The 19537-nt window shown below is 35.5% G+C and overlaps 2 protein-coding genes across 7 annotated transcripts in view; both read right to left on the reverse strand.

Moving 5' to 3' along the window:
* The window catches only part of LOC131536762 (Na(+)/H(+) exchange regulatory cofactor NHE-RF2), a 31787-nt gene extending 20529 nt beyond the window's left edge, over positions 1 to 11258 (reverse strand). Inside the window, exons 1-3 of one of the 2 annotated variants that reach the window (XM_058769871.1) lie at positions 11147 to 11258; positions 10662 to 10897; positions 8555 to 8797 (exon numbers count right to left, since the gene is read on the reverse strand). In XM_058769871.1, coding sequence (XP_058625854.1) covers positions 8555 to 8797; positions 10662 to 10868 — 450 coding nt within the window. In that variant the 5' untranslated portion in view covers positions 10869 to 10897; positions 11147 to 11258. Of the gene's footprint in view, positions 1 to 8554; positions 8798 to 10661 lie in introns of both variants that reach the window. The other variant, XM_058769870.1, reaches the window with a different exon arrangement.
* A 2212-nt stretch (positions 11259 to 13470) lies between these two features.
* sun1b (Sad1 and UNC84 domain containing 1b) overlaps positions 13471 to 19537 on the reverse strand; it is a 36628-nt gene continuing 30561 nt past the window's right edge. For all 5 annotated transcript variants that reach the window (XM_058769862.1, XM_058769860.1, XM_058769861.1 and 2 more), the window contains 9 exons: positions 18982 to 19074; positions 18483 to 18526; positions 18247 to 18391; positions 17887 to 18153; positions 17081 to 17165; positions 16880 to 16995; positions 16520 to 16687; positions 16289 to 16381; positions 13471 to 15221 (listed from right to left, as the gene is read on the reverse strand). In XM_058769862.1, the coding sequence (XP_058625845.1) occupies positions 15105 to 15221; positions 16289 to 16381; positions 16520 to 16687; positions 16880 to 16995; positions 17081 to 17165; positions 17887 to 18153; positions 18247 to 18391; positions 18483 to 18526; positions 18982 to 19074 (1128 nt within the window). In that variant the 3' untranslated portion in view covers positions 13471 to 15104. The remainder of the gene's footprint in view (positions 15222 to 16288; positions 16382 to 16519; positions 16688 to 16879; positions 16996 to 17080; positions 17166 to 17886; positions 18154 to 18246; positions 18392 to 18482; positions 18527 to 18981; positions 19075 to 19537) is intronic.

The raw sequence follows: 19537 nt of genomic DNA on the forward strand, positions 1-19537 counted from the left end.
CAACACATTAAGAAAATTAAGACAGCATAAGCACATTTCTGATGCAAACATTGCAGAAGCTTGTACATATATAATATAATATAATGTAATATAATAATTATATTGGAATTATTAAATTCAATGTTTATCAAATCAATCAATGTTAAATTGTAATATAATAAATTGTAATATTTTATGAACATTATTACATTATATTGTACTGTATTATATTATATAATAATTGTTTTATAATTAAAATAATATTTATAATTAATCAATAATAAATTATATTTTATGAGCATTATATTATAATTATTCAAATCAATACTTATAATTAATTAATAATGAATTGTAATATTTTATGAACATTATATTATATATAAATATGTTAATATGTAATGTATGCATATATATATAGCAAAAATATATATAGTATGTATAGCAACAAAAGCATTCATTTAGATTTCAGTATCACTACAGTATCACTACCTCAATGCAATTATACTAATTACAATACTGTAAGCAGCTGAACTTTAAAAGGTGTACTTTCATAAGACTGTTTGACTTTAGGTATCACAACCAACATATTTATACGAGACAGACGAATCCAAACAGCATAATGCAGCCAAACTGTGATGAGTCAAACCACAAACACTCAGTCAAACAGAGCAGAGAGGCAACAAAAACAATACAGGACCACATAGGAATCATTTTTATAAGGTGAAACCGCACACCAGCGCATTGGAATTGAAAGCGCTTAACTTTCAGTTCGTTTCCATGGAAATACGGAGCCAAAATTGCCTTTAAGAGCGGGTTTGGCTGGTGCACATGCCTACAGGGATATTAGTCCACTAATGAACCAAGCACACTGACTGATGTTCAAGCATGCAGACGCATCTCGTACGAAGACATGCAAACGCTGGCTGTCATACGAACCTTTACCTGCATGTCTGAGTTTCCCATGATGCTTATGTTTCAACACACCAAACCAAAACCAGTCTCTCGGCTCATGGACGTTATTACACACAGGTGATCTGTATGCCATGACTATCTAGGCCAGAGTTTATCCTCACACATCTCTTGCACTCAAACATTCAGTCGTATCGTGTTTGTTTAGACAGATGTGTGATGCCGAAGCAGTTGGTTTCATTTATGCCAGCAGGAGAAAAATAAATTGGAGAACCGGAGACTTCGGGATCCGTTTCGATCTCCGGCATTCATCACGAGCGCGTGTGGAAGTAGGTCAGTCCAGCATCGCTCCAGATCTCACGTTCTCTGACCCAGATGACTGTCAACACCTCAGGATGAGCGAAGAGTGTTTAACTTTCTTAAACGGCCTCGTTCCACAGCCTGAACTTGGCTTGCGAGCTGTGTGTACAAAAGTGGATTGTGGGGAAGATTTTTAAAAGATTCTCCATGTTTAAGTGATATTTAACTACACAAATGAAAATCATTTACTCAACCTCATGTCGTTCCAAACCTGTAAGAATTAATTAAACTGAAGAAGAGAAAAGACAATTTATTTGAGGACCTTTTTTGTCTGTACAATGAAAGTCAATGGGGTCCAAAACCAAACTGCATCCCTTTGACTTTTGTTATATGGACTTAAAAAAAAACACAGTTTTTAAAAATATCATCTTTTCTGTTGCACAGATATGGTTTGAAATGACATGAGGGTGACATGATGGCATTTCACTTTTCAAACAAACAAATAGTCGAACAAATAGAGTGCATGTGCCCGCTAGGAATGGGCGATATCTTACCATTTGCGATATACCGGTAAAATTTCTACCCATGATAAGAATTAGTCTTCCCGCGATAACAACGATACAGTCTAATTGTTGACATATTTCTGTGTGCGACCGTGCGGAGCAACATGGCGGAAGGTGGACGTGAAACTGAGGAGGAGTTTAATCGCTAAATGAGGAGCTGCCTCTACAATCTGGAACTGGTTTGGTCAGGTCTGTACAGTGCGACAAAAAAAAAATCGGTCTGTACAATGAATAAATGTAACGTTACTACAAAAGCATTAGTGCGATAAAGTTTTGCATGTGTATGAGTCTGTTTACAAACCTGTTGTCCAACAAAGAGATTTATTCACATACTTTTACTCACAATTCACTTCATAACATCAGTCGATCATTTGAAATAACTTCTTTTTGTGACCAGACATGGTTTCATATCACAGAATGAGGCATAAATCATACAGTTTTATAGTATTCTGTACAGTGATAAAGGCTATGTCGATTAGCATTGCATTATAAATATACTTATTCTTATAAAAATACCCTAGATGGCTTGAAGATAAACCATATACTGTCAAAATCGTGCGTTTGTCTTCATGTTTGATCAGTTTAAGTGTTTCTATCCTTTTTTTACTCCGCTACAGCGGTAGCTGGATCAGATCATCAGTTCTATTACTTCTGTGATGCATTTGTGGAGTTTATGCGCGAGGGCGCCCTCTGGATTCCAGTATGAATAAAACAGACATTACATTACGTGTATACTCCCTAGCTATTTTTGGTAGAAATAGGAAAGACAATTCTTCTCTCTAAAGAAACAGGAGAGTTTTTTTGTCTCTCAGTGGATGCAAGTGAACTATCGTCATTAATATCGTTATCACAATAAATACAAGAAAATATTGTGATATATTTTTAAGTCCATAACGCCCATCCCTAGTGCCCGCCCACTTTTTCAGTCGCACTGGAAAGTGTTCCCATTCATTTTTCCCATAGGGATTTAAAAAAAAAGTCTTCATTAATGCATTATAAGTCATAAACCAAACCAATCAGCTACGAGGTGAATCACAACATTACAAAACTATCATTTCAAGCAAAAAAGTATATGAAAATCAAACAAGACTGCAATCCCATGAAGCTTTGCAAATCAAATTAAAAATCAAACCTATTAGTTCAACGGTTGTTGTTTGGATCCATAAAAAAACTATATACTTTAAGTACATTGCAAAATATGCATATATACACACCATTATTTAAGTACTTTGAGAGCATAGAGAGAGACTTGATTATGCGCTTCATGGGAGTCGGCGGAGATAAATATAGACTTTGGTGCAATTTGTTCTCTGTGACTCTCTGATTGGTGGAATTTTCTGTACAGCATCATGGGTAATGTACTACCACGAAATTCTGCTATTAAATATGATTATTTTAAGAATAAGCTGAATTAATGTGAACTGATAGCATAGAAAGGATATGCAATCAATTAACAGCCTCGAATCTCACAGTAGATCTGTCTTTAAAGGTTTATCAGTTTCTGTTCAAATCAATTTCCCTATAGAGAAAATGAATGGAGCCCATGTTTTCTTTAGAAAATATGGAAATGTAGTAAAGATCCTGCACAGTCATTGTGCTGAAGTGTTGTGTAACAGGTTTAGGCCGTTGTCTTGCATATGACAGTGATTTAAACACTTGAACAGAGTTTAAGGGTCACAAATCAAAGCCAGACAATCCCAGCGCCAATTAGCTAAGGATGGGAACGAGGCTGTTTCTAAGTATCCCACTGCTTGTTCAGTGTGCTGTTTTATGAACATTCGGTAGATTGTGAAATCCCCAGACATCTTGAGAACAGCTTCAGATGATCGTGTAATTCCTCCATATGAGTAACAGCTGGAGAAAGGGCTACTCTGGAAAAACAGGGACAAACAGCCCTAAAATCGTCAAATATTTATAAAGCGCAGTGGAAGATCCGTACAATGGATCTGCTGGATTAGTGACTGGATCAGTATTCACAATGCTTTCTTCTGCATGTAACTTTTCCTAGAGCTCCCCGAAGGAAAAACTGAAAGGGAAAGGAAAGACGAAAGGAATCCTTCTTGGATTGCTGAGTCTGACAGTTTGCGGAGTATGAAGAAAAAAGTTAAAAGGCCAACAAAAATAAGCAAGCACTTACTCTGGTGGGGAATTATATATGCATATATATGTGTGTGTGTGTGTGTGTGTGTGTGTGTGTGTATATATATAGCTGGATTTTTATTCTAAAGTAAAAAAATTAAAAATTAAAAAAATTAATAAAAATAAAACTATAAATAAATAAAACTATAAGCAATAAGAAAACAACCAAATAAAAATAAACAATAATAATAAAAAAACAATATATAAAACAATAAATAAATAAAACATAAACTAACTAACAAACAAATTAATTACTTTTTTATTAACTATCTGTGAAACATTCCATGCTTGTAACGTTTTAATTCTGATTACAGAGTCTACATGTATTTCTGTCAGTTGCTTCTTTCTCATTTCACTCTGTGTGGACCAGCATTCAGTGTGATTCACACAAACCCTCTTCAGATTTCTACCCCTTCCTAGGACCCCTTCCTTTATGGCTCAGGACTCCCATATCACCTCACTCACACACACACACACACACACACACACACACACACACGACTCCTCTGCTTCCAAAGACAGCCTCTATTTCCTGCCTGAAAGGTTTTATAATGTCTTTGCGCTTCCTAACGTGCTCCTTTCAAATACTAACTGTCCTGAAGATGCTGCTTGAGGTCATGTGACACTGGGGTTAGTTGTCACGTAGAAGTGGAAACCAGAAACACAAGGTATTTTTGTAAATTGTCGTTGGCTACATTTTTTTGGGGGAAAGTCGTTACATGTGTGTGTGATATGTTGTCATTTTATACAATTTATTAATTATAATTTATGTTATAGTGTGACAACACGCCCTGCTATTAAGGCATATTATATGCAGAAAATCCATATATTATAATGATTTATGAAGAATCATGTGACACTGAAGACTGGAGAAATGATGCTGAGAAATCAGCTTTGAATCACAGGAATAAATTACATTTTAAAATATATTCAAATAGAAAACAGTCATTTTAAATTGTAATAATATTTCACAATATTACTGTTTTACTGTATCACTAATCAAATAAATACAGCTTTGATGAGCATAAGAGACTTCTTCCAAAAACATTACAAATTATACCAACACCAAACTTTTAAACAACTGTGTAGGTGATCCACAAAAACTAAAATAGTATATGATAAATGGAGATGATAGTTAATGAATATTACAAAACGAAGAGCCTCAAAAATGACCCACAATCCGAATCACTTATGACTCAGAGTTTCACAAGACAAGCAGGGCGACTATTCAAAAACCTCTTGTATCCAAAATCAACACACAAAGATGGATAATTTGTGTTAGTGGCACCAAACCTGGAACCCTGAGCAATGTTCTGATGGGAGTATGGTTTCATGAGTCATCACTTTCCTACAGTCTACCGACGTCTGGAGAAAGTCAATGGATGGTTTCAATACAAGCAACTGTTAAACACTGAGGGGAATCATCAAGTCCAATGATATGTCTGTATGGGCAATAATATCAGCCAATATGAGGCCACTGTACAGGAAATCGCCCCACATTCACATGGCTAAACACAATTAGAGTGGTTTTGGAACACCAGAATATGGCTTTTCCAATCACCAAATCCAAAAACTATTATTACTGGACATTTTGGAGAAGAACATTTCCACGTCCTTTGAATAAGGAGGTTCTTCTTAAAACTGGAAAATATCCCTCTACATATTTCAGTTAAATAGTCAAACTTTGAGATTTGAGAAAACAAATGTTGGAATTAGAATCAAAACAGGCTGTGTAGCTCGATGAGAACATGTTAAAGTTCCATACAAACTTTTTACTGTCCAACGCACCATAAAGCAACACCCATATGAGTGATTTAAACACCATGAAGAACATCTTCAGGTCATACATCACTCCAAAATCAAAAGAAAAAGTAGGATTTTGGGGTGAAATGAGACAATTTTACTACATCCTACTTTCATCGTCCAAGGTTGCTCTTTGCATTTTATTCGACTTGGGTCAGATTGCCAAAACGGAATCTAAATCTTTGAGTAAAGTCAAGCGCTTCACAAGCAGAAGCTCAGATTTGCAGATGTTGTCCCGTGTAGCTCTGCTCTGTTCATCTTCTGATGGATTTCAGAAACGGTCTCTCTGTTTTAACCTTGTGGGCTGCTGCGATGTTAACAGTTTTAATGTCATATTTAACATTATCACACACATGTGGCTGTAACACACCCACCCACCACTCACACACTCACATCTTTCCCACTCCACTCCATCTTGTTGAAACAGCAGTGAATTACGCAAACCCATTTGGAAAGTGGGCTTTAAGTGAGAGCAGATGTTGGATGTATGCATTAGGCTCAAAAAAGACAAATATAATTTTTAAGATCTTATACAAATATTGCATTAACAGACTAATGACGACAATTTTTGCTATGTAATATCTCCAAACATGATCTACACTTGCTTACAGATGTTAAAAATCACACTTTTAATGGCTAAACAAACCCCTGACCCTTAGTATTATACACTTCAGCAATGAACCTGTCTAGAAATGTTTGTGTTATAGACATAAATGATTCCTCAAACCATGTGTCTTGTTGAGGAGAGATGTGCTAGCACTTCTATATGTCATCAGACAAAGCCATTTGGGAAAAAAATACATTGGGTCAAAAACTGACTCTCTTTTGACTTGAAAAAAATAAACATCCACTTAGCAACCACCCAGAACACCCAAAGAACAATGATCCATAACAGAACATCTTAACAACCATTCCTAGCAACCACATACTGTAGCAATGTGCTAAAATCTGAGAATATAAATGTGTTACTACTGCAAACCAAAAACTAATTCACTTCAGGTAAAATTAGTATGTATGTACACAGTATATGAGCTAAAATGATATGTATTGTGAAAAGCGCTATACAATATAAACTCTAATTGAAATTAATATATGGTGATTTTTCAGGAATAAAACCGGAAAAAAATTGTGGAATAAATGCTGAAGAAATTCCTGGACAGGATCTGCCAAAATCCCGAGATTCATTTTCGTGAATGAGTAAACCATGGGAAACACGCTAATGTACTGGAGACACTCTACAAAACAAATACAGCGTCACATCTTGGACACCAACCAACCATGACAGAGCCAACAAGATAATATCGGAGTTACTCACTTAACTCATTATTCTTTTAAACTCAAATTAAACCATTAATCCATAATTATTGCAGCATATATGATGACCACACATACAAACTAACCGATAACCCCTACATAAACAGTCTGTGAGAACTAGATATAACATCACTCAAGCCAGCTGTCCAGAACATCCAGATGTTCAATATATTTCATTTATATATTAGTTGAGGGAGAAGGGCCAACAACGTGGGTTAATTGAAAGGTTCTACACTCTTGAAAACAAAAGTTCCAAAAGTGATGTCATAGAGAAACCATTTTGAATTCCCTAAAGTGAACAGTTCTTAAAGGGATAGTACACCCTTCTTGTACACCCAAAAATTTACTGTTAATTTACTCACCCTCAGGCCATCCAAGAAGTAAGTGCCTTTTTTCTTCAGTAGAGCATCAAAGAAGATTTTTTAGCTGAACCCACCACGGTTCTTGGTGATTCATAAAATGCAAGTCTTCTGCATTTTTGTCTTCTCTTCCAGATGAACTGAATCATGATGTTCACTCATGGGCGATTCATATTCAAGCGCGAATGAGAACCGTTTATGAATATTCTGGTCCAGTCCTATTATTTACAACATTATTACCTGTAATCTAGAGCCTTTCGGACAATTCATTTCTGGTTAAAATAACTGATTCACCAGTTCGATTACATAATCACGCAATAATGCAACGTATACACAACTATTAAAGCTACCAATAAGGATGTGAAAAGTGGATGTTTTAATTGTCTAAAGCATATCAAGCAAATAAACCAGTCTTCATCAACTCATAAACAATGAGAAAGCATAAAAACTTTCGTTTTGCCCCTTGATTTAATTAAGTGCTCGGTTCACACATGTTCATATCAGTGGCTCATCAGTTCAGTGACTGCTGGAGGAACTGGAGCACTGAATGAGTTAGCAAAGAACAGCATTATAGGATCATATACGGCGGCATTTTGGCTCATTTCGAGTCAGAGAGACTGTTAGGCGTCTGAAATTGAGTTTTGATTGAGTAACTTGTTAAATCTGTGCTGCTCGAGTCGCAAACTGTTTCAGACGGTTCAGTCCGATTTGGCGAACATGCTTCATCCAGTTCACTACAAAGAACCGGTTCAAAAGAACGATTCATTCATGAACCAGACATCAATCTGGACCGTTTGCCTGAGGCTCTGGATTACAGGTAATAATATTCAGTTTCTTGCACAGACCGATTGTTTAGCTTCATAAGACAATCAGGAGCAATAGGAATTCATTTTTTACTACCAAAACAGGCAGCTGCTGACTTGCATTTGATTAATCACCAAGCACTTGTTTCAGCTAAAATATCTTCTTTACTGTTCTACTCAAGACAAAAAGTTATCTACATCTTGGATGGCCTGAGGGTGAGTAAATCAACAGCAAATTTTCATTTTTGAGTGAACTTTCGCTTTGAAAGAACCGAGAGAGAAGAACATTTGAATCATCTGAAGGATCTTTCACTACAAGGTTTTACTGATGTTAAAGATTCTTCATGGAACAACAGAAGCCGACAGATAGTGAATGGATCCATACCTTTTTAGGAGCTCGTGACAGAGGTTTCCTGATGGGTTTGGAGATCTCAGGTCGTTTGGACACCGAGCCATTGCCCTGTTTACTGGTGGACGGTGAAGGTGAAGGGGTCATGGCTGCAGGGCTCATCCGGATGGCCATTTCCTCCGTGCAGGTGAGACGCAGGCTGCGAAAGTACTCGTCAGTCTCTCGGTCAACCACCAGCAGTCTGGTCTCATGTTCCACGGCTTTGATCCGCTGCACCACCTGAGCGTAAGAGAAAGCAAAACTATAGGACGAGCTCTAAGAGATGCGCTTTCCACCACACTGCATACTACAACATGACTTCAGCATATGATCATGTTAGTATGTCTGAGCAGAAAGACAGATCTGGCCATAAGGTCTTGTGCTGTAATGCTGTAAAGCCTCCAGCTGCTGTCACAGCTTCAACACTCTATTAGTGTCAGTGCAACTAAAGATATGCATGGAATTTCATTGTGTATTCACTAAGAACATTTTCCACTTAAGTCAGAGTTTCACCACAAGTTTCTGTGGAAGCTTGTTTCCGCTATGGAATAAAAAATAAGCAAGGTAATTATTTTTTGTCGGAATTTCAAGATATAAATTCGCAATTGTGAGAAAAAAGTAATAATTGCAAGATAAAAAGTCGCAATTAAGTTTTTCTGTTTGAAACAAGAAAAAGGAATGGAGACGTAAAAAAGAAAAAATTGAAATGCGAGATGTAAACTTGAAATTAATCTTGAAAATTCGGAATACTGACTTTTTTTCTCTTATAATAAAATATCGCAATTACCATTTTTTATTTTTTATTTAATTCTGTGGTGGTAAAGGTCTTCCATAGGGTTCTTATATGCAATACTCTTACATTTTCCATGTAAAGTTGTTTCCAAAGCCAAAACCTTCTTAACCCAAACAAACGAATATCAGATGACACCCTCTGCTGTTTATACAGGCCTTTATACACACTTCAAAAGGTTGGACACACTGACACATTCGAATATCTGTTTTATACATTTAGAATAACAGTAGTCATTGAAACTAACACAATTGAAAGTTGAATTGTCAGCATCATTACTCCAGTCACGTGATCCTTCAGAAATCATTCTAATATACTTATTTGCTGATCAATAAACATTTCTTATTATTATCAATGCTGAAGTCAATTGTGCTGCTTAACATTTTTGTGGAAACCGTGATATATTTTCCTGGACACTGTAATGAATAGAAAGTTCCAAAGAACAGCATTTATTTAAATACAAATCTTTTGTAACATTATGTTTTTATTGTCACTTTTGATCAATTTAATGCATCCTTGCTAAATAAAACTATTAATTAGCTATTTTCTTTTTTTTTTTTTACTATACTGACCCCAAACTTTTGAACGTTATAGTATATAACTAATTAATTAGCTATACCCCTGTTCCACAGACGAGGCTTAAACCTAGTCCCAGACTAAAATGTAAGTCTGAGCTGTTTCAACTGAAAAACAAACAAAAAAACCTTGCACTGATTGATCTTAAAATATATCATTGCCTTTGCTTTGTCTCGAGATGGACACCAGTAATATATATATATATATAAAATATATTTTGTTTTTCTAAGGCAAGTTTCTAAAAATCACTTAAAAGTCCTAATTGAACTATGGCCTAATCCTGGTTTAGTCTAAGATCTGTCTGTGAAACCAGGCCAAAATATAATGTTTAATTACTTCATAGAGCATTTTTACACACTGGTGTGTTAGTACTAGCTTACACTCTTAAAAATAAATGCTCCAAAAGGGGGTTTTCACAGCGATGCCATAGAACCCGTTTTGGTTCCCCAAAGAACCTTTCAGTGAACAGTTATTAAAAGAACCATTTTTTTTTTTTTTTAGTGAAGAACATAATCCAGAGAACCTATTTCCACTGTAAAGAACCTTTCGTAGAATGAAAAGGCTCCATGGAAGGTAAAGGTTCTTTGTGGAACCACTGGTGCCGATAAAGAAGCTTTATTTTTAAGAGTGTAGGCTACTAAAAAAATCGCATAATAATAGAAACGCGCATCACAGCCAGTGTAAGGTGAGCTCTCGTGAGGGTGGAGTATGTGAGATCAGCACAGGTGTGCGATGTACCTGATGGTGTGCCTCTCTCTCCACGTTCTCGCCGTTCACCTCCACCACACGGTCACCCGCGCGCAGTCCCGACGCCTCCGCCGGGGACGCGCGCTCCACTTTCCGTATGTACTGTCCGGTTTTTCCTTTCTCTCCGTGCAGATGAAACCCGTAGCCGCTCTCTTCTTTCTTCATCACACACAACCGAGGCTTCAGATCGCTTGCCATTGTATTCCGCCTTTGCCTTCACATCCAAACTTGCAATAAAATCCAAGCGTTATTTTGTTTTTTCGAAAACTTAATGCAAAGGTTTACAAACAAGCATCGTTAGCCTTTGGGTTATTGCACAGTCCGCGGTGTTTTGCAAAAAAAAATGTGCATGCAAGTATCCGGCGCAGTGCATTAGTTATAATAGACAAAAACCATAAGAATCGAGTCCGAATCGATTATATGCTTCTGCAAGAAAAATGCAAAAGTGGAGCCGGCGAAGCAGACTGTGTAACTACCTGTGGATGTTCACAGACGCATCCAAATCTCCTCCATGAGACATTCTGCCCACGGAGAGAGGAACGCAACTGGTGCCGCTGTCCACTGACAAACTGCGTGGCGCGGAGTAAGACCGCCCATTAACAGCTTCATCAGAGACGCGCAGAGCAAAGCAGCCAAAGAGCCTTCGCGGCGATGCTTCTGCGTGCCTCGTGAATATATGTTTGTAAACAACGACTTTAACAGTGAAAAGCGGACACTAACTTTTACTATGTATAAAAATAGTCTAAACACTATGCGAATAATACAGTTATTGGATTTAAAGGGAATTTCGGCATTTGAAGGAATTTCAAGTCTTCTGAAATTTGAATTAATAAATGTTAAATAATTTTAAATGCGTCGAGGTTCGTCTTTCGCGACGCTTTAAATTGCTATTTCGCGGTACGAGCTCAGTTATTACAAATTATATATAGGCTATAACGTTTAAAGCAAGACAGGAAACCTTCAAGAAACCTTGTGATACATAAAAAAATCGAAAACTACACACATTGTAGCAGCGCGAAGGCAGAATTTTGTTATGGTTACAACTTAACGCAAACTAATTTCTGTTCGTTGTTTATTTGGCGGTGCTTAAATGTTAAATATTAAAAATATTAAATAAGTAAAAAAACATTTTTTTTTTTTTGGTAACACTACACCGCCCTAATGAAACAATAGACACCATCAGGAAATTTGTAATGGTTTTAATGGAAACTGTTATGGTCCTTGTGGGTCTCTACTGGTAATTGGTCACCTTTTATTGGTGGCTTGTTAAAACCAATAAATCTTAATGGAATATGTCCCAAAACACGCTACCAAAAAAAAAAAAAAAGGTTTTAGTGTTTAAAAGTTGATAGTTTGAAAGGATTGTAATTGTATTTGTAGTGGAAACCATTCGATTTTTTTTGTGATGGTTCTATATTTATTTTTTTAGCAGGGATGTTAGGCTACATGTACTTACAAGTAACCTTAAGGCAAACCCTAATCCTAAACCTAAGCATATAGTAAGTACATGTAGTTAATTAATATTACTCAGTACTTAAACGTATTGCACTGTAACAAGGACACCTTCAAATAAAGTTTAACTTTTTTAAATAAATACTTACATGTAATAAAGAAATAAATACTTTAGAGGGGGTTGAAACCTATAGTTGGCATCCTGCAAATCAATAACAGTCCAGTAAATGCATCTGGACAACAAGCAACATAAGTTGACTTCAGCGCGTGAATGAACGGGGAAGAAAGGTGCATGACCAGAAAAGAAAGTATTTGGCGCTTATAGCACAGTCTCATGCGCAACTTCGCATAAAATATCAATAAATAATGTGAATTTGAGAACATTTCAGGTCACAACCCACATATAGGGCAACCACGCACATTGTGGGCTGATCTTGCTGCACTCTAGCGGCGGACAGAAGAACTAGCGAGGAGCAAGTCACATGACTGCTGCATTCCATCAGAATCACTATTAATAAGACCGTCTACTGTTACACAGAAATATATTAGGCATTTCTTTAGATATTTACATTTATAAATCTAATTATAAATATCTAGTACATACATATATACATATAGTTTTTATTTTTTCCATTTAAATATTTGTTAAAGTTCTAGTGATTTCATTGTGTTGTCATTAATTATTGATTAGTCATTGATAGTAATATCTATCTATCTATCCATCCTTTAAGGTTCATTAAATGAAAACTGATACCATAAACATTGCAGTTACATGAAATAAAATAATCATCTGAAAAAAATAAAATATGAAATATAAAAATATAACATACATGGTTTAAAAAATGTTAAACAGCACATTTCTCCAGCGTAGTGAGGCTTTATAAAAAAGTCTATCCTAGACTTCTTCCGTTGGTTCCCCCAATTATTTTTTAAGGGTATAAGATGTCATTAAACATTTTTGTTGTATAACCAAATCGCTTTACAAATGCATACAGTATGTATTTTTAATGAATTGATTTTGTGATATTGTTTCTTATAACCTCTCTTGGAACCACAGAACTGAGATGCAGGAACATTGTGGACTGCAATTTATAAAAGAGCTACTTACATGTGTTAGACTGCTGGCAGTTAGGAAGAAACTGCAGTAAAAAGGAGCTTACATAAAGTAAAGAATGAATCATTCCTAATACTCACCTGCATGTTTTTCCAGACTTGTATGACATTGATTATTCCATAACTAAGGGTACTTTAAAAATATAAAACAATTGACATTTTATAGGTGAACTTATTTTAACCACTCAACTTTTAAACCATACATAAAATTAAATAAATATAACAACAATACAAATACCATCAAAATTAAAATTCTTTACTGGTACAATTCATAGTACTGTAGCCATTTCATAACAACAAATAAACAAAAAAAACTAAATATAAACAGACCAATATGCACTGAAAAGCATTTTACAAAAACACACTGCACAAAGTCCTATCTCTTAGCTAAATTTCCATAAAATAAATAGTCATGAACAAATCAATAGTATTTTACAAAAGACTCTTTTAGGTCAACACAGTGTTGACGACACAGTTCAATAAACAAACCCCTGACTTTTCAAACATATCCAACGAATCACATAGGACTTGTGCAACTTACATTTCCTTTATAAAGACATAACAGTGCATTGTCTACTTGAACTAAAATGCTTAACAAAAAAAAAAAAAAAAAAAGGAAAAAGATGACAGGGCGCACCTCTTTATGTAAAATAAACACTGATATAAGTCCAATAAAAAGGTCTAATTACAATAAGTTACATTCCTGCAGCGAATCTTGACTGTGATATGACTACTGATGAGAGAAACAAACAAGTGAGTGTTTTATGTCCAGTTTTGTTAAAATGTACACATATCAGTCCACATGCTCACATCCAGTCCATTCCTTTCTCTAGAGAAACCATCTGAGGTCAAGCCAGTGTCTCTTGAAATTTATGGCTGTTATGAGTTTATTTCTTAAATGTATATTTAAAAAAAACAACAACAACAACAACAAAAAAAGAAAAACATGAAAAGAAGTGCCTGTTGGGTGAAAACTTGCCTGGGTCATATTCCACCCTATAAAAATAACAAATACATTTAAAATTATTAAAGTATTTCCACTCTCAATAATATCACAACATTTCTGTATTACAATATTTTTTTAAATGTATTACAATAATAATAAAAAAAAAAAAAACATTCAAATGAGCACAAGTTAAAAAGGAGCAGAACAAATGCAATCATGTCAAAAAAAAAAAAGGTTTAAATAATAATTTTTTTTTTTTTTGCATTACAGCAATGAGAAAGCTCATCTTAATGAGACTTTTTTTTTTTGAGGAAAAATGCTTATTCTTGAAGAAAATGTCACAATGCAAAAAATCATAGTAGCCCTAAAGTAGGACTAATTTAGAAAATGATTTGGGGTAAAACATGACCCAGACATATTCTCATCAGGTTTTGTGAGATTAACTGGTTTAGTGGTTGTAAAGGTTTTTATAAACTACCAAATACTCTCCCTCTGATAGCAGATGCCCACAGTGACCAGTGAACGAGGCTGAAGTCCAGCTTCCTGAACTTCACTCCTCTCTGTACATTCAGAAAACAAAGGGAAAAAAAACAATGTACACAGAATGAGAGAAGCGTGTTCTGTCTGAAGGCACAGATACCTCTACGGGTGAGAGCGTATGGGGCAGGAGTGTAACACAGGGCCCAGCCGCAAGGTCATGAATCAGTGCAAGAACAGGGACTTGGGAAGGAAATGAGTGGGAATCCTTAGCTTAAACGCATTGCTCTTTCCCGCTGTGCTCCTTCTAACTCTGTTTCGGCCATCATTCATATTAAAGTCTTGAAAATGTGTCTAGCAAGCCCAGTTTCGTCCGTGCTGCGTCAAAGTCCGAGCGTTTCCTGTATGTACATAAAGGGTTATATAGTAATGTACAGCGGGCCTGATTACGGAGTGTGAGGTTTGCCGTGAACTCTGAAGCGATACAGGCAGGTGTATTCGGGATGACCCCAGTTTGACAGCACTCGCATCTCAATGATCTGAAAGGCCTTGTCGTTCTTCTCCTGGGAATAAAAGCAAAGTGAAACGTGGTCAGGACTTCATTGTAGCTCTATTCTAAAAGCTAGTAAGCAGCATATTAACTAAAACTAAATTAAATGACTGGTGTGGAACATAAAGAGCACGGAAGACTCAATGCAACATTTATTCCAACACAGTTTGATAGCAGCATATTGCTAAGCTAATAACACTTGATTTTATTACTAGCTTTTTGCAATGCGTGCTGGGATAGCTTTCCTGAAATGATACATGCACTAGTGAATTTGGCCCAAAATAAAAACACACTTTGCATATTGAACTATTTTTCTTCTGTTGCTGCCAACCTTTTGAGAAATCCTCGTTTAATTTCTTCCAAAATGTAGTTATATTTCTTTCTAGATTCCATTTTTATTTATTTAATTAAATGTTACTAACCAATTAGGATTTAACAATTTAATCATCTACTAAAATTAACAATAATAGTGCCCTATGAAATTATTTATTTTGGTCCGTTTTAATTTTTTCTGGATTCTGAGTTTTGAGAGTTAATACAAATTTATTATCAAAAACAATAGTGATAAAATGAATGCATAATATTTAAACAATTTAATCAATCTTTTAAAAAGTAAACCAAATGAACAATTCCATTTTTTGGCAAACAAAGTGCTGCACAACAGAGGTTTACAGTTTAAATGATCACATGGGTGAAAAATAGAGTGAAATTCCTTTACAAATAATGTTTGAATCATCTGTAGTGTTATTATATATATATATATATATATATATATATATATATATATATATATATATATATATATATATATATATATATATATATATATATATATATATATATATATATATATATATATATATATATATATATATATATATATATATATTTATTTATTTATTTTTACTATGAAAAATACATTCTACTGTAAAATAGCAATATATAGTATTTCTTTCATAATTTCTTATTCATCAGAATTTGTCAGAATCCTGTAACATTCCATGTTAAACAGTAAACTACTTCAATGACTGTTTTCTGCAATTCTGCTCATTCCGCATATTCTGTATGTACATATTTTACCATAACTGGGAAGATCTGGAGTGATTCTCCATCTTCTTGATAGGTGTAGTCACCCAGCAGTTTCCCTTCCTCCTGGTATTCATCATCCAATCCCTGTGGATACAGACAGCAAGACTTACACGTTGCACAACATGGGATTATACACCACCATTTAACACAAAAACTCATTGGGTCAAGCATAAATATATGCAAGTACACACTCATAAATCAGACACAAGTGTGTATTCTTACATAGACAGAGAATCGGCGTGGTGCACTGCTGATGTTTCCAGAAGGAGAGAGGCTTTTGGGAATATGCTCCAGGCAGAAGGAGGTAGGGATCACGCTTAAAGAGAGCCTGATCACCAGATAACCTTGGGAGCCTTTAAACGCCCAGCAGTTTCCTGGGTACATGTCCGGCTGTAAGGCAGACAGAAATTCACATCATACATCTGGCATGTTAGGACAAAATATATATTTTTTTTGTTGAAAATCACCTACATGTTTTCAATATCAAGACTCTACCCACCTCTATCTATCGGTTAGAGCTAAATGAAAGTTGCATTTACTGATGTGCATGATGCATAGCCAGTGTGTAGTTCAAGGTTTTACCTGGATGACGACCCGAGGCGACTGTGAGAAGTACCACAGCGGGATTCCAAACAGGCTCATCAGTGCGGTTTTAGTCTCGTACGTCTCAGAACAGCGTGTGCTGAGGATACTGCCACCTGCACACACATCAGTCTCATGTAAAAACCTCTTTACAGGGTTAGTGATGTTTATACAGGTTATGTGTTTTGTAGCTGCGCTTACCTCCAGACTCCAGAGCGTAGTCCACCTGTCCGGTGCGATCCTCAGAGTACAGCTTCAGCGCACGCTGGACAATCAGCTGGACTTGCTGAGAAACACACAGCCATTATTAGAAGAGATTTAAACGACATTGGTATGTTAACAAAGAGAAAAAAAAAATTCCTCAATTACGGCCCATTAAATGCATTTTAATTTGATTGTTCTTTCCTCTTCACAGAATTTACAGTTGCATAAGATCATGTCATTAATATTCTAACAGACAGACCGTTTTAGTTAAGATGAGATATTAGCGATTAGCCATTTTAAAAGCCATTGGGTTACCCCAACTTTTTTTTAAAAGATGTCTTTTTTTGTTCACCAAGGCAGCATTTATTTGATCAAAAATACAGTAAGACTGTAGATATTGTGAAATATTACAATTTTAAAAATATCCATTTTCCATTTTAATATATTAAGATAATATATTAATGAATTTTCAGCATCATTACTCCAGTCTTCAGTGTCACATGATCCTTCAGAAATCATACTAATATGCTGATTTGCTGCTCAAGAAACATTTATTATAATTATCAAGGTAAAAAAAAAGATTTTGGAGACGGTGATAGATTTTTACTGTGATACTGTCTTTGATGAATAGAAACTTCATCTTTTGTAACATTATAAATGTCTTTATTATAATTTTTGATCAATTTAATGTATCCTTACTGAATAAAAGTATTAATTTGTTTAAAAACAACAACAACAACAAAAACAATTACTGACCCCAAACTTTTGAACACTAGTGTATAACAAAACAACAATTGTAGTACCTCCTCTGACATCCCAGCAGCCCCGGCGGTGTGGGCGACGGTCTGAGTAACCGTTTCAGCTGAGAACTGCTGCTGTTTGCTCTCCTGCAGCTGCAGGGACAGATTTCCCAGAATGCTGCGCTCCAGGGTCATGAGGGTTGCGGTGAGGTCAGAGGAGTGTGTGTACTGAGATGCCAGCCAGGGCAGCAGCGGCTCAGGAATCTCTGCTTCACCTCCGTCACGACCGTACAACAGAGCGTACAACTGCTCCTTCACCTGCGCTGACACCTGGGGAAGATATTTGATTATGATTTTATATATATATGAATAGTGAAAAAAGCAGGATAAATGTATTGTGCGCTGTCTATAAACATTACATACAGTTTCATGTATGGTGTCGAGTCGGTCGCATTTGCCTTTACATCCCATCACTCCTTGCAGGTCTCCTCTGATGCGGCCCAGCTCTGCTTCCAGCCTCTGAACCTCAGTGAGCAAAGCATCATGCTTCTCCTGAGAGACTCCAACACTGCAGCGGGAAACACAAGAGCAAACATTAATGCTGAGACAGGAGGAGCCCAAAACAACTACTTCAGCTGGTGATTCATTAGCATGTCTACCTGACAGGAGCCTGTACTGGAGCCTGCTGTGTTAGATGGATTTCCTTTGATCGAGAAGAAAATTGAGACAGAATTAGATGAATGAGTAGAGTATATTAGACTGATTTCTGAAAGATCATGTGACACTGAAGACTGGAGTAATGATGCTGAAAATTCAACTTTGCAAAAATATTTTAATTTTTAATAATATTGAACAATATTGCTGCTTTTACTGTATCTTATCAAATAAATATTACTTATCAAATGAGCATGAGACAAAATTCTCACCTGACACCAAAGTTTTGAACAGTAGTGTATAGCATTTTAAATATTTTCTATTATCTGTTGCAATTTCACAGTATTTCGTAAGAGAATTTAAAGTTAAATCATCTGTAGTGATGAACATCGGCAAAGCAACAAATCATTTCTGAGTCTGAGGACATGGGAGAACACGCTCTAAACTGTCATTTCATTCATTTCAACAAGACCTGAAAAGACTCTCAAAAGAGTGTGTTTATACCTCAGTTCTAGAGTTCAGGTTCTTCAGCAGGAGCTCCAGCTCGGCTAGTCGATCTTCAAGACTCGTCTGATGCTGCACACGCTGTTCCTCAGTCTGGAAGACATTGTGAGAGTAAAAAACATTATGATAACAACTAGATAAAATACTGTAGTTTAACATTTCATATAGAAGTAAGACATTCCCTCAGGGAAATATCTTTTAAAAACATTAATGAAATTTCTGGATAAAATCAATGCCTAGTAGCATTAAAAGCAGGACTTTAAAATATGCTTCCATTTTATTTTGTATATATTATTATTATTTTTTAATTTATAAATCAACATATTCATGGCAAAAATACAATTAAACTTCTTAAACAACAGCATTACAATAACTACATAAAATCTTTCATTTTGTTGTGTGATACAATCTGACAAATTTCCCAGGATTAAAAAAAATATATATATATATATTTTTAAATATCTAACAATAACATTTCTGAATAGAAATCATGGATAATAAAATTAAAGATGATGGTCCCATAAAATATGCTTCCACATTTATTTTTTATTTAGTA

This window comes from Onychostoma macrolepis, chromosome 03, assembly GCF_012432095.1.
Source record: "Onychostoma macrolepis isolate SWU-2019 chromosome 03, ASM1243209v1, whole genome shotgun sequence".
NCBI lineage: Eukaryota > Metazoa > Chordata > Actinopteri > Cypriniformes > Cyprinidae > Onychostoma > Onychostoma macrolepis.